General features: G+C 41.9%; 1 protein-coding gene across 3 annotated transcripts in view; it reads left to right on the top strand.

Annotated features, from left to right (window-relative positions):
* SCRN1 (secernin 1) overlaps positions 1-16466 on the top strand; it is a 78849-nt gene that overhangs the window by 28581 nt on the left and 33802 nt on the right. For all 3 annotated transcript variants that reach the window (XR_003854546.1, XR_003854547.1, XM_029589204.1), the window contains exon 3: positions 13153-13334. Coding sequence is in view for 1 of the 3 variants with exons in the window: in XM_029589204.1 (XP_029445064.1) it covers positions 13153-13334 (182 nt within the window). In the remaining 2 variants the exon portion in view is untranslated. The remainder of the gene's footprint in view (positions 1-13152; positions 13335-16466) is intronic.

The raw sequence follows: 16466 nt of genomic DNA, 5'->3' as shown, positions 1-16466 counted from the left end.
AACATCTCCAGTGTCTGAACATCAGTGATCAACAGATGGTATGGTTTGATAGAATGGACAAAATGTAGACCTCGATTTTCAAAAGTACTGACTTTGTTCAAATGAAAGTACCTTGAGGCACTGGCAAGGTGGGAGGAAGGAGGTAAAGGAGAAGAACAGTGGACTAAACTAAAAGCAGCTATAGTAATTGTAGTACAAAGGATGTAAAATAGGCTAGCATAGGGAGAATATCTAGTAAAGCTGCAAGAAGTGACGAAATAAATCAGGATGACCAAAATGCGACTGGAAGAAAAGATAGCAAAAGAGGTAAAGTGAGATTACAGCTTTTTTTTTTTCCAAGTATGTCAGAGGTAGAGCTATAAGACTGAGAGGAGATGAGAAGCAATGTGCGAAGAGAGATCAGGAAAAAGCAGAAATACTAATCAAATTTAGTGCTTCAGTATTCACTAAAGAAGGGTTTGGAGAGGGACTGTTTATTATAGGCAAGGGTATATATGGGATTGGATTAGATACATCATTTGCAGATGACGAGTGTGTGCAACTAATAAAACTGAAAGTGGACAAAGCCATGGGGTCAGATGGAAAGCATCCTGGTATACTAATGGAGCTCGGAGAGGTTCTGTCTGGTCCGCTGAAGACCCTGTTCAATAGATCGTTGAAGATAGAAGTGGTCTTAAGGGACTGGAGAAGGCCATGCATTGTCTATCTTCATAAAAGTAACAGATGAAGTTGGAAACTACTGGCTGGTTAGTTTTATCTCTGAGGTGGGAAAATCAAATCTAAGCCTCACTGAAGAAAAGGGTAGTGAATTGTCTACAATGCAGTGGGTCATGGGATCCAAGGCAGCAAGGTTTTACCAGAGGCAGATTGTGTCAAACAAATCTAATTGATTTTCTTTGATTGGATGACTGGAGAATTAGACAAAGGGTGTGCTCTGGATGTGGTTTACTTGGATTTCAGCAAAGCTTTTTATACTGTTTGGAGTTGGAGTTAATTGGACTTCAATGTTTGCTACAACTTATGATGAGGTCCTGCCACCAAAATTCATCCACTTGAGAAAAAAATAGATCTAATAGTCCATGGTTTTCATCGGGTGTAGTTTTAGCTGTGCAGCAATACCGTAGGATAGAGAGACATTGGTGAAATCAATCTTGTGATATGGAGCAGTATTTGGTGAGTTTGCAAGCCTACTGAACAACTCCAGTCCTTGAGAGCCACAGAGAGAGACCTGGTTTTCAGGATATCCACAATGACTATGCATGAGATTGATTTGCATACAATGGAGACAGTGCATGCCAATCTATCTCCATACTTATTTATTATGGATATCCTGAAAAAATGGCCTGTTTGTGGCTCTTGAGGACCGGAGTTGGCCACCCCTGCTATAGAATAAGTATACAGACCACCAAAGAGCATATTCTTGCTGAATAAAAAAAATGTTTAACTAACCTGGTGAGTTATTTCAAGTTATTAAAACATTGAATAAGCCTGCATTATTGGCAGAAATATCTGTTGACTGCAAAACGTTATCCTGTTTCCATTAAAAAAAAAAAAACAAAACCAAAAAACCTAGAGATTTTGCGGGCTAAATTACCTGTTGATTATGATGTTTATACTTCTGCTAAGGAAGATTCTCCTGCAATCTGGAATCTGTTTAATTTAACAGATGCAGTAAAGTTAATTCCACAGTTAAATTCTACTCACTGTCAGATGCATGTCTGTACTGCTTGGTTTGTAATCTATAGTCTATGATATTTGACTTGGTGGTAAGAATTATTAATATCTCACTTAGGAAAGGTTGTGACCCTGAGATTCTAAAACAAAAACAAGTTTTGATTTGTCCTGTTTTTTTAAAACAATAAATAAAAATTGAGGTTTTGTTATGACGATAGCTAGACATCTGCCTTGAATTTGCCCAGTCTGAGTAAACTCACTGAAAAACTGATTTTATTATAATTAGAACATTTTTTGAATGAACACAATATTTTAGATCCTTATCAGTTTGAGTTTAAAAAGCCCATGGAACTGAAATCCTTCTTGTATCTTCCTTTCCAGATCCATTTTGTTGTAAATTAGGTAAGGGGAAATCTGCATTGTTAGTAATGTTGGATGTATGAGCAGCATTTGATGATGTCTGTCCCATAAATTTGAGCAGCTTCACTCACAGGCCGATACAATACAGTGCGCTCCGCTGGAGCGCATCCAACCCCCCCCCCCCCGAACTTAATAGTGCCCGCAACATGCAAATGCATGTTGATGGTCCTATTAGGTATTCCCCGCGCGATACAGTAAGTAAAATGTGCAGCCAAGCCGCACATTTTACTTTCAGAAATTAGCGCCTACCCAAAGGTAGGTGCTAATTTCTCTCGGCACTGGGAAAGTGCACAGAAAAGCAGTAAAAACTGCTTTTCTGTGCACCCTCCAACTTAATATCATGGCGATATTAAGTCTGAGGCCCTCAAAGTTTAAAAAAAAAAAAAATTAAAAAAAAAAAATTTTGAAATCGGCTCCCGGGTTGAAAACCGGACGCTCAATTTTGCTGGCATCCGGTTTCTGAACTCGTGGCTGTCAGCGGGCTCGAGAACCGATGCTGACAAAATTGAGCGTCAGCTGTCAAACCCGCTGACAGCCGCCACTCCTGTCCAAAAAGAGGCGCTAGGGACGCGCTAGTGTCCCTAGCGCCTCTTTTTGTCGCGGGCCCTAATTTAAATAAATTCATTTAGTGAATCGTGCGCACAGGAGAGTGGGCGTTTGCCCGCTCTCCTGCGACTTTTACTGTATCGGCCCGTCAGTTGGGATTGGAGCTACTGCGTTAGCTTGCTTTTCTTAATTTTTAAGTGGTGGAATGCAGCAGGTGAAAACTGGGAGTAGATGCTCCACATGGAAGCCGTTGAAATCGGGGATTCCCCTAGGTTCAGCATTTTCTGCAGTTACCTGCAATCTTTAGGGAAAATCATCGTCATCTCTTCACATCTGTTATCATATTTATGTGGCTGCTGCCTTGAGATCCTGATGGTACTACCTCCCCCCTCTATTTGCCAGTTGTTTTGACACTGTTAGTAATTGGATGACCTCAAACAAACTAATTTTGACTCTTCAGGAAACTATATCTCCTTTACTAAAACATTTAACAGATGGTAATTTGTATTTGCCTTTTCTTAACTGAAGTCTGTGCCTTAGGGATTCAGCTAGATTCTAGACTGTCACTAGAATTTTTTAAGTTTTGGACTTTGGGCAATTGAAGCATTATATTTCACAGTTAGATCTAAGAACCATGCTTCAAGCATTAGTTCTTAGTTATGCTAGACTATTGCAATTTTCATTATTTAGGACTTCTAAACATTTTATTAGAGTAAAATAGTACTTTAATAAAGGGCAAATAGTACAATTCACAGCAGCTAGATTAAGAACTGGCCCACGTATGAGTGAAGGGATCACTTCAGGATTAAAAGATCCATACTGGTTGCCTATTCTTCAGCACACTCAGTTTAAGACTCTTGCACTTAATGCATAAAATCATTCAAGGCAAAGGTCCTGATTTGTTTAGCTGAAATTTAAGCTGTGCCACATTCTTAGAGTCAAAATCTGTTGACTGAGCCATCATTTTGAGAATTTTGATTGTAGGAAACAAGACCTAAGGATTTTTCAATCGCTGGACCAATGTTATGGAATTCTTTGCCATGTGGGGTGCGAAATGAGGCTGATTTAGTGAATTTTTTTTTATTCAAGCTTTTGAGACAGAGTGATTCTTTTTTTACATTTTATTTTAAGTTTTTATTATTGGTATTATCTGCAATGTTTGCTAAATGTAAATATGTTTTACATATGTGTATTATCCATGCAGAAAAATTAGATCTGATATTGCGGAATTTAATAATAAAGATTAAATAACTTGAGCAGTCTAGGAATGAGTCCCAAAGTAGTGGACTGAATTATTTATTTTAAAATATTTATTACCTCCCTTCCTACATTCAGGGCAGGGTTCAAGAAAACACACATAATAAAATTACATAAGAATCAATCAACAATGACAAAAATTAAACAAAACCACAAAGATTGACAGCACTGATAGACCTAACTATTGTCAATATAGATGACTTTATAGTAGAAGAAACTGGCTGAATGATAGATGACAGCGGGGAGTGGTAAATGGTAATTCACCCCGAGGTGAGAAAAATGATTAATGTTGTGCCTCATGTATCAGTCATGGGGCCTTGTGGCATATAGTGAGATGCTGAAATATCAAACTGAAGGAAATAAATATCTTTGTGACCAATATTGCAGAGGGCTGAGAAGGAAACCTTTTGCCTTTTGAGAATGATGCAAAGATCTGTAATAGAGTGGACACCCTTGAGGATAGACAAAATAGGATGTGATCTAAGAAAGCTTGAGGCGTGGTTACATACCTGGCAGTTAAGATGTACAGTTAAGATGTAATGTAAACTCATGCAGAGTTGTGCATCTGGGATGCAGAAATTGGAGGGAGCATTATACAGTGAGGGATGAGAAGCAGATGTGCACTGACCAGGAGAGAGACTGCTGGGTAATAATGTCTGATGATCTCAAGGTGGTGAAACATTGTGATAAGGCAAGAGGCCAGAGCTAGAGAAGGATGCTGGGGTGCCTAGGGAGATGCATAACTAGCAGATAAAAAGAAGTGAGAATTCCACTATACAAGTCGTTGGTCAGATCTCACTTAGAATATTATGCTCAGATGTGAGGCCATTCCTCTGAAAGGATATAGCTATGCTAGAAATGGTCCAGAGAAAGCAGCCAAAATGATGTGGCGTTGCCACCAAAAGCCATATGAGAAGACTTGAGCTAAATATGTATACGCTGTAGGAGAGGAGACATGGGGGTATATGATAGAAACATTTAAATACCCGGAAGGCTTTAATAATGCACAAGAGGTAAGTCCTTATCAGTTTTTGCAGATAAGAGTTCCTTAAAATCCAGAGTTTGTTGCTGTATGTTTTGCCGCATATTATTAAATTATATGGCTCACATATTACCTCTCTGCAGATGGAAGAACAGAAATGTGTGCACGCCCAACATTTTATATAAAACTTAATTTTGGTGAGCCAGCCCTAATGGCTTAGATGGCAAACTGTGTGCACTGCCACGAAGAAGGTAGTCAGGCCATCCTTTAAATCTGAAAGTGATTCCAGGATGGCATGACAGTTAGAAATATAGTAGTCAATAATATCTCTAAGCAAAGAAAACAAATTAACTCTAACTCAGCAGATTCAGACCTTCATGCTCCACTAAGTTTACCCAGTTGACCCTACTTTCCATGTCACTGCAGATTGTACTTGATCCTTGTTTTTTTCCTCTCATGCCCTTGCAGCTTACCTTCACATCTGTTTCAAGCATGCTTGAATTCTGTCACTATTTTTGTTGTATCCATAGTAAGTTAGAGGCGATATTCATAAAAGCTGAGCGCCTAAATTTAAGAACTTAAAAATGCTGTACTAGGTCAGACCAAATCTGACCTAGTTCACACTGCATTGTGTCTCTCTAACAGTGACTAATCCTGGTTACAAATACCTGGCAGGATTCCAAAGAATAGATCCAGTCCTTCTTTCTCATAACCACAGATCAGCAATGACTTTGCCAAGTCTACATGACTAATAAAGCTTTATGGACTTTTCCTCCAGGAATTTGTCGAAACCCTTTCTAAACTCCATTATTCTAACTATTTTTTACCATATCCGCTGGTAACAAATTCCACAGTTGAATTATACACAGGATGAAAAATTAATTTCTCTGGTTTGTTTTGAATGTGCTATCTGTCAGCTTCATGGAGATCCCCTAGTCCTAGTACTATTTGAAAGTGTAAATAACCATTTCCTGTTTACCCATTTCACCTCAGGAATGGACGAACGGTGGTTTCTCAGAGCAAACTTCACAAAGGCTGTTGGACCAGCAAAGGTGTGTCAGGCTAGGTCTCCTTATATCCAGCTCAGAGTTCGGGACACGCCCAATAGGGATCCTTCGGAGGCGGGTCTCCCTTTGCTCTGCTTGATAGCTCCTACAGGATTCTTGATGGCAGAGTTCCTGTGGCTTCATTGCAGGGTCCCCTGGCCTTGAACCCATGGGGGGGCCACAGGTTCAATCCCCACTGTCCCCTGACAGCAACAGTGAAGCCACCTCCCTGCCATTGGTCCCGTGTGGTTTGCAGGATGGCAGAATTGGGCAGGCCTGAGTGCACACTGGGTCAGCCATTATACTTCCTTTAACTAATCTTGTTCACAGGCTTCCCGTTTGTGCACCTGTTCTTTTTTTGTTCTTTATCCAGACACTATTGTATGCACTCTTTGATCTTGCATTCTTGACTCTTCGCCATTCTCATCCCTGTTTCTTCACATCCTTTTATCATTCCTTCTCCTCAATGTCCTTGATCCTTTTGTTCTACCTGCCACCTTACGCTGCACTGAATCCTCCACTGTGTGCCTTGCCAGCGCCCATTAAAAAGGTGCTCATTCTCTTAGACGTTTCCTGTCAAATTATAAATGGCTTTTTTCTAGGTTTAGTCTAGCACTTTCTGCTCTTCTATTATGTTTTCTCTTTTCATGTCTCTCACTATTCAGGTGATTGTCCCACTGTGATTTCTTGTAAATCTTGCATTAATCATAAGATATTTTACTAAAGCTGCTTTAGAAATAAAAATGTTTGCTTTTTTTTTTTAAATTTCCTATTGATTTTTTTTTCATTTGTTTATATACTGTATTCTGTAATCGGAGCCTGTTCTAGAGAAGGAGAAAAATCCTGCCAGAATCAACCATGCAGGACTGTGCCATAGCATCAGTGATTTCTCTGACAGCTTAATGGCTCTTGTTGTCTTGACCCCTGCAGCTTTGCTGTTAGGAACTCTATGCCATTGGCCAGAAATGGCTGACAGTGCTGGAAGACAGATTCTCATCATTCAGCTACAGTGGGAGTAGAACGTTTGGTAGCTCTCTGAACTAAAGAAGCTCAGTGCATTTGCTTTTAAGCCTTTGCTTTTAAGCATTTGCTTTTAAGCCATTCTGTTAAATGATACTGTAATTTTATATTATTTTATTGTTCTTGGTTTGTTTTATTTTTGTTATTGTACTTCGCTTAGCACACTGGGTCTGTTGTAAGTGGATAACAAATGTTTTTTAATGAATAAACTTTTGTTTCCCACCCTAATTCCACCTCTGGAGCCATCCACTTTTTAGGCTCCTAAATTTAGTGGCGGCTAGTGAAACTAGGTGCCTAAAATTAGGATTGCAGCCCCAGTACATTTTCAAAAAGGCCAATTTTAAGAGCCCTACTCCCAAAGTTAGTAGCCTAAACCCTTTGAAAATTGGCCCAAAGCATTTTCTCTGCACATAAAACATGCGTTATAAACTGAAAACTTGATATATGCACAAACTGTGTTTTATGTGCTTAAATTTGGACTACAGACCCATGCATCATGAACTCCAGGTTCAGGCCCATAGTCAAACATTAACCCAAGTAACTTGACTCCAGCTCTGACTGGGAGTTAAAAATTCAAGTTTTAAAAAGAACACGTGTTAAGCCTAAGTGCCTCTCTGCATCGGGAAGTGATATCTAATGCTTTTATTAACATGAGATTTAAATGCAGGAGCACTGATGCGTGCGAACAGTGCAACGCAGGAGTAAAATATGCACACAGCCCGACCAAAACAAAAAAAAATCTTCCATCCACAGAAAAGAGAGCAAGCAGCAAACTCCCTCCTGTTTCATACAAGCAGAGGGCCAGGGCACCTAAGTTCTGACTGCAGCTGGAAGAGAAGATGAGCTTACTACCTCCTGCCTGGCAGCCCACTGCAGCTCTCAGCTGTACCTAAACTAATATTAATTTATTCACGTTACTGGCTGGCAGCTGAGAGTGAAAGGACCAGTCCCGGTTCAGAACTTCTAGCAAGGCTGCGCTAAATTGGCCATGCTGAAGTGAGTGTGGCTCTGTTAGCATGGCCACAGTCTGCAAATCCTTGGTTTTCTTTACTTTTACCACGGATGCATTAAGGAGTTACCACTGTGGTAGAGTTTATGCTGGTGAGTGCAAAAGTCCCATAATGAGCTTATTTGTGGTTTTCAGGCTAGCCTCCCCAGCCACTGCACTGATATTCATAAATGAGGCGTTATGCGAGAGCCAATGACCTTTAACCTGAAACTGAAAAAAAGGTGGCGTGATTTGCAGCGGTGCATATCAAACTTGTAGTGGCTAAGGAGCCTCTTAACTGGCCAGATCTATGCACCATGTGAATGTTGCATTTATACCACTGCATAAATCAGGTGCAGTAATGTGCCCTGAAATATGGAGCCCAGTGCACTGCACTGGTATTTTCCTGCAGTTTCATATGTATGTCAAAGTTCTGGTATACACGGCAAAAACATATAATCCTACACCACAGGCTGTGTACGGAGCTAGCATATAATGGTGGATCAGTAGTGAGTATCTAACTAGATTATGGCTCACTTTGCCCACTACTTTTTTGGTCTCCCAGAAATATATCCAGCCATCCTCTTAAAATATTTGTATAGATGAAGGCAGAACCCGCTTGGTCTGGGCGTGAACTGAAAAAAAAAACAGAGTGTGACAGCAGATGAGGGTCACAAGGCCCATGTAGTCTGCCCAATGAACTTCCTTGTAAGATACCAGAGACCCTGCAGCTAAGGAGCCCTCTCTGCCTATCCCAGGCTTTGCACCGTACTTCACCACAGCTAAGGTTTCATGGAGGACAATTCCAAAGCCATTTACGTGGGTAAATTCTAGTGACTGGCGTGTATAACCTTGATGTCTGAAAACCTGCCTTCTCTCAATACGGCTGAAAGCGCTCGCAGTGGGCTGACCCGGTGGCGGTGCTGGGCACTGCCCTGCAGAAGCTCCCCAGAATGTAGAGTGGGGGGGGGGGGGGGGGCGGGGTAGGTAGATATAAAATAGGGGTGCAAGTGAAGGCTTCATGGTGCCAGATCCCAGCCCTGGTTCCCATTGAGGCTGGAAATACAGAGGAGCAGGAGGAAGCTGCTGGGTGAAGAATGAAAGCCCTCGTGGTGGTCTACACGTGTATATTTAGCCACAGGTAGGGGCCGTGTTTCCATGGGTTTGTTTTGGTGAGGATCGGAAAAAAATTATGCGCGTAGATTGTATTTTCAAGTCTAAGCATGTTTTTGTTGTTGCAGATCTTCCCACACAAAAAGCAGGATGTAAAGTTACCTGCAGCGAGTTCCAAGGGGAGAGTAAGCCTGCACGCCATCTTCATAATACGGTGCAAAGTTCACAGGCCAAAAGTACCTGTAGACTTTGCCCCAAAGTGCCCCCTCTGTGATTGACCCAGACTTTACGCCTCCCTTCCCAAGAGCTAAGGATCCTCGCTGCATGCCCCAGCCCAGTGATGGCCAACCTTTTGAGCTCAGTGTGTCAAAATTCATAAAAAAGCCGAGCATAACTCGGGTGGTGTGTCACTTCTAGAAAAATCCATAATTGTGATATTTGTAGCTCTAATTAATAACAAGTTATAATTTTAATATATGTACTGTATTTATTAATAAAGCAAAAACAAATAATTCTTTACCTTACCTGCTTAGTGACTTTTTTGTTGCTGAATTTCGTCAGCTAAATCTTCAATTAAAACACTCTCTCCCCCTCCACCCTCCCTCCCACACAAACTCTTATTCCCCTGGATTTTCTCATACACACTCATGCTTTCACACTCACTGGCTCCCTCACATACACACAAACACACACACCCAGGCAGGCTCCCATTCATTTTCACACCACTCCCGCTCCATCCTCCAGGCAGGCACCAATTCATTCTCACACACACAGACCCCCAGGCAGGCACCCATGCATTCACACACATACACCCCCAGGCAGGCACCTATGCATTCACACACACACACCCCCAGGCAGAGTCCCATTCATTCACATGCACACACTAAAGGCAGACCTCCCTCTCTTTTGCCAGCAACCTCGGAACCTCTCTCATTCCTCTGCTGCCACTGTCACTGCTGCCACATGACTATTGGGGATGTTACTATTCTTGCACATTCCCAAAGATTACATGTGCCAATCACTAAAAATATATATATTTTTTTTAACCTTTGCTGTCTGATCTTAGTTTTCTAATTGATTGGTCACAGGCTTTTTTTTTTTCCACCTTCCCTTTCTTATTTTTTCCACCTTCCCTTTCTTATTTTTTATTTTTTTTTTTGCCAATTCCTTTTATATTGTCTTTTTTTCTGTTTCTTTTCTCTCCATCTTCTTCCCTCAAACACACAGTCAGGTTCTCATTCTCACATGCATTTCTCTCTCTCTCACACACACACACAGGCTCTCACTGGCACATGCTGTCTAACTCTCACACACACAGGCTCTCTCTCACTCCCACATGCTGTCTTGCTCAAACACATGCTGTCTCTGCAAACATTCAGGTCCTCACTCTCACACACAGTCTCTCAACTCATGTCATACATGCACACGCACACACACACCCTCTACAGACCCTCAGCCTCTCTCTCACCTCTGGGCCTCCTCTTCACGGGTCGCCGCAGGATGGGCTCTGCAGCGGCCCTGCTACCGGGCTTCTTCCTCTTCTCGGGCCGCTGCGATTTGAGATTCGCGGCGGCCCGTAAGCGCAAGCGCTGCTCCTCTTCTGCACGCACTGATGCTTCTCCTCCTTCCTGCCTACGCGGCTCCGGCAACGTTTACTTCCGGGGCCGCACAGGCAGGAAGGAGGAGAAGCATCAGCGCGTTCAACACGATCTTTTTCTTTGGGCTGTGGTGAAGTGAGCCTCACCACGGCCCTGCCTGTCGCTGCGCCTCCCTGCGCCCGGGGGCATTGGGGGGGGGGGGGGCTGGAGGGATACTAAAAAACTAAAAAACTAATTTTAAAGGGTTGGCGCAGCCGAAAAAAAAAAAAAAATCGATAGTCCCGAAACGCTAGGCGTGTCAGCAAAAACGGCTTGGCGTGTCACCTCTGACACGCGTGTCATAGGTTAGCCATCACTGCCCCAGCCTATGCCTACTAGGGATTTGCATTCCTTTTTTTTTTTTTTCCCATTTTGTTTCAGTTAGTGCTTACTAAATGGAAATTTGCAGACACTAAAATGAAACAAAAGCAAGAAAATTAATGAAATGATGAAAAAAATGAAATGAAAAAAATCCCAAATGTTTTCGCTGCACATCCCTAATTACTCTGCCCACCTAAGCATCGTCTGCATCTGTTGCAGGCTTTACCCATCACTCTCCCACAGCTAAGAAAAGCTTTCGTGCACGGTTCAAATGTGTGTGTATATAGATCTAATATAATCTTATTCTAAGGAGAGCAGACCAGGTAAAAGAAAGTAGTCTGTATTTAAAAAGTATTTTGCTCACTCGTGTGGAGAAGGGGGTATTGAAGGCTAAATTTTGGTATTTTCACTCATAAATAATGGAAACACCATCCCTTTGCTTGTACATAAAGAGAGTTTGCAATATGCTGGCTGATGAGTCTCCCAGCCCTGTGCTAGAGGAATTTCATTCCAGACTAATCCTCTCCTACAGATAACGTCAACCTGAAGAATTCATTGTGGCTTTGGGAGCATGACCTGCTCTTACAGAAAAGCTGCTACAAGAGAATTGCCGAGTCATCCTGTCAAACTGTGCTGTGGAAATGACTGAAATCATTGTATCTGCATTCAATTTGCTGCTGCTGCTTAAAATTAATGCATTCTCCTTTTGATAACTTTTTCTTTAAAGGTAGCTGAAAAGCTAGTTTTCAGGGTTTATGTGACTTATGCAAGTTTTCGGTCTCCCTTTTTACCCTTCACCTCACTCCTCATTCCCTCCCTCATTTTTACCCATGCACCTCACTTTCCTCATTCCCCTTAACCCAACACCTCCACTCCCAGTAGCTAAATTATTGTGGTTGCTGTACTTTCCACTTCTGCAAGGCCCTGCTTTTATTCTTGCTTGTTAACATTCCAGTTTTCCTTTGAATTCAGCAATATTATCACCACAAAAATTCACAAGGCTGGCTAGAGCTATGCTCCATTGTATTAACATTTTATATTAATTCAGTGACTATATTCTTAATTAAAATATCCCTCCTGTTTATGGCTCCATTCTTGTGGATGGGTTACTTTTATCCTGAGCTTTATACTTTAGATTTTTGGCTGTTCTGCATGGAACCTAGTTTTGTTTTTATCTAGAGGTTTGTTTGTTTTTTTACCTTGTGAGTGTTTGCGACTGTCTGTGTTTAGATTTGTTTGATTGATTTTATCATTGTTCTTTGTTGATTTCCTGGAAAGGCAAATTCTAAGTATTGTTAATAAATAGGGACCATTATTTCCCGTTTTTATTTAATTTTCCCTGGGGTTTATCAGTGTTTATTACAATAAGAACAAAAATGGGAGAAATCAGGGGAAAAACTGGGGAAATATCATTTGTGTACTTTTTGTAATAAACCCTGGTGCATTAATGGGAAAAAAATATATACACTGAAAACAAGTCCCTATAAATAAATACATAAATATTGTACATATTGTAAATTTGTCATATATTGTTATCATATATCGTAAAACTATTGTTAATACTCTTTGTTGTAACCATACCTCTTCTGGTACCTGACTCTGCTACTCTAGCCCTTTATCCCCAGTTTAGCTTCCTTACGTTATATGTAATTTCTATTTTCCAAAGTTAATGGTTATCCCTGTTTAATGTAAACCGATGTGATATTCCCATGAATGTCTGTATAGAAAAGTTTCAAATAAACAAATAAATACATAAATAGTGCTACTCCTTCGAGATGTATCTTAGTTTCAGATACAGATAGAGTGATCGTAATGGAATCGGTTATACACTAAAATTTACATTGCATTGACTCTTTTCAACATAAGAGCTGTAATTGCCCAAGAAAAGGTGTCCGGTACTGTACTTATGCCAAGGCTTATTTTTTCATAACTCTGACGATCACGCCACCGTAGCTTGTGAACAGATTTGTTGCGCAGAGTGCTCTGTGCCTCAGGAAATGTGCAATACACGAACCTCAGGAGTCATATCCATGACCTTTGTTGATTGTTCAAAATCCTGTGTGGGTGGGTGCGCGTGCGGGTGTGTTGTTTTTTTTTCTTTTCACATAGCATTTAAATCTAATATTGTGTTTTGTTTTTTCTTAACAGTGTACTTACATTACCATAGATCAGGTTCAAAAAACGCATGCTGTAATTTTGAGTAAACCTGCATGGCTGTGGGGAGCGGAAATGGGAGCCAATGAGCATGGAGTTTGCATTGCTAACGTGGCCGTCATCGGCAAGGAGGCAGCGCCTGTAACCGAAGCCTTGCTGGGAATGGACCTGGTCAGGTGGGTGACGGATGGATCCACCAGGGATCTAAATGTGGTTTTGGAAATGGAATAATAAGTTGGCTACAGAGTTAGGAGTGAAGCTGAAATAAACATGTTTAGCAGGAGGTAAGCACCCGTCGGCATGTTATGTCAATAAGATCACGTTAGGAGCACATAGCAAGTAAGAAAGTTCGCTCTTGCGCATGGGCTCAGCGCATGGCTTTGCCTCACCTTAACTGTATATCTCTGAACTGCTATTGCAAATCACCGTGCTCTAGGCAGGGCACACGGAAGGAACTTTTCAAATTGTGACCGATGAACAGCCAAGGGAGGAACCAAAGTGATTCCAGTTAGAAAAGTTATTGGGTATAAATGAATGCCGAGCATTTCATTTTCTCTAAAGGGCTTTTAGCATTATGCGCTGGTGTTCTCTTCCTTGTCTGTTGTGGACATTGGCGATCTTTGCCCGTGGCTGTTCTTCTTCTTAGAAAGATACTGCAGTGGGATTGCTTGTTTTCCTTCTGCAGTCCACGGGACCCGCTCTTTCCAGTTGGTTTGTCATCCAAGTATGGGCCAGGTCTGATTTTGTTTAATTTCCAAGGTCCGTTGGGATCTAGCTCGCTCATGTTGGTGCTGGAGTTTAGCGTTGTGGCGATGCTTTGATATTTTGTTTTCTTTACCGATGCAGATAGTAATGCCTGAAGTGGAGCTGGTACTTATTGCATTGTTTTCAGTATTCTGTCTCCATCATGCATTCCTATGCGCAACTTAAACAGATAACTTAACTTGTACTTTAGTTAGACAGAGGAGGCTGTTTCTTAAACTCCAAACTTTAATAAAGAATTTTAAATACATAAATGAATTAATAAACAATCACTTCACAGATTTATGCAAATCGCCCAAAGCAATGCACAAGATTAAAACATCACATAAAAGCAACAAACCATAGGGCCTCATTTACCAATATCGCATTGGTAACACATTAAGGGGCCTTTCCCATGCAAATGAGGCTTTTTTCATGCAGTGGGGAAACTTCGCGTGCTGCGATGTTTTCGTGATTACATTTGCGCAAATTGCGATGTTTCCCCACTGCACGATATAACACCCAAGGAATCATTGCAGTGAACAAAAGTGTCTGGACAGCCTATTTCAGGAGAGAGAGAGAGAGAGAGAGAGAGAGAGAGAGAGAGAGAGAGAGAGAGACAGACACTTGCTATAGTAGCTACTCCCTAGACAGGTATTTGTATCCCTATGGGCGGCCCACCTAGTAACTCGAGGTGGGGATTAGTATGAGTGTAGGGGGTTGGGGGCCACTTTCACATTCAACATGAGACGTACGAACAGTACAGTGGTCTCTTGTGAAGCTTTGCTGGCCTTCGGAGTGAGGAAACTCACTCCAAGATGAGATTTGGGCAATGGTCTCTCAACCTAGCTTGATGGACACTCTACCTGGGCAACAACAAGCTAGGTTGAGAGAACATTGCCCAAATCTCATCTTGGAGTGAGTTTCCTCACTCCGAAGGCCAGCAAAGCTTCACAAGAGACCACTGTTCTGTTCGTACGTCTCATGTTGAATGTGAAAGTGGCCCCCAACCCCCTACACTCATACCTAATCCCCACCTCGAGTTACTAGGTGGGCCTCCCATAGGGATACAAATACCTGTCTAGGGAGGAGACACTATAGCAAGTCTCTCTCTCTCTCTCTCTCTCTCTCTCTCTCTCTCTCTCTCTCTCTCTCTCTCTCATATATAAACCTTTACTGGCACACGATAACTCTTTCCTACTTAACATATGCTCCGCCCCAACTCCACCCCCTGAATACAAAATTAAAACGTTGCATTTGCAAATTGCGTTAACGGCTGTTAGCACGATTTGTGGAATTATCTCCTTCGGTAACTCCTTGGACAATGACCCCCATAATCATAAAACAAAACAAAATCTATTTAACAAAAAGACCTGTCCCTCCAGGTAGCCTTCCAGTAGTATATTCCAAATAACCAGGCATGAGACATATCTCTACCCATTCCTCCTCCTCCAAAAGTCATCATCCTATGAAATTTCATTAACAGGCAAAAACAAATAGAGTCCTTACTGTGTATAAGTGGGAGATAACAGCAACCAGGGCAGTCTGGGCCACAGAAATAAAGCCAGGTAAATTGAGGATAATTCTGCAGGGATGGGTCAGATTAGCTGCTGATACACATAAGCCAGAACGGGTAGAGCTACTCCTGGGGGAATTCTGTGCAAAAAAATTTAAAATTCTTTGCGTAAAAAATATAAATTCTGTGCACAAAAACGCAAAATTCTGCAAACTTTATACTGGGTCAAAATAACACAATTTACATGATGGTCCTTAAATAATTACAATTTAAATTAATACAGAAAAAAGTTATTGCTTAAAGATGCAGAATTTTAAATATTTTGAGCAGAATTTCCTTAGAAATTCACTATAAGAGTGTCCCTTCCACACTCTCTCCCTACTCCCCTGGCCACTTTGCCCTCAGGCCCCAATTCCTCTACCTGCCAGTATCCCTCCCCTCCATCTCTAGGCTCAACCCCTTCCACTTTATCTCCACTCCCAGAGTTTGACCCTGTTCTCAGTACTGTCCTTCCCTCTCTCACATACATGCTCACTTTGTCTAGTGTACATACACACACCCTCATACAGGCTTCCTCACTCACTCGTACACACACATCCCCTCATACAGGATCCCTCTCTCTTGCATGCTCCCTTTCTCTCTCACGCATACACCCTCACACAGGCTACCTATGTCTCTCACGCACTCCTTCATACAGGCTCACTCTCACACATACACAATCCCATCACACAGGCCAGCACCCTCACAAACACTGGATCCCTTTTTCATACACACCAGCTCCCAATCTCTCACACACATACACACTCCTTCACAATCTTGATTGTGTGTGCTTGTGCTTGTGTGTGTGCTTGTGTGTGATTGTGTGTGCTTGAGTGTGTGTGCCAGAGAGAGGTGCCCTCTCTCTGGCACACACACTCAAGCACACACCCCCTGCTCTCTCTCTCACACCCCCCTGCTTATGGTTCCTGGTCTCTCTCACACTCCCCTGCTCTCTCTCCCACCCTCCTACCCTCCTGCTCACCCCCTGTTCTCTGTCTCTTACCCCCTCCCC

The sequence above is a fragment of the Rhinatrema bivittatum genome, chromosome 2, assembly GCF_901001135.1.
Source record: "Rhinatrema bivittatum chromosome 2, aRhiBiv1.1, whole genome shotgun sequence".
NCBI classification, from domain to species: domain Eukaryota; kingdom Metazoa; phylum Chordata; class Amphibia; order Gymnophiona; family Rhinatrematidae; genus Rhinatrema; species Rhinatrema bivittatum.
This window is presented reverse-complemented; position numbering and strand designations above follow the sequence as displayed.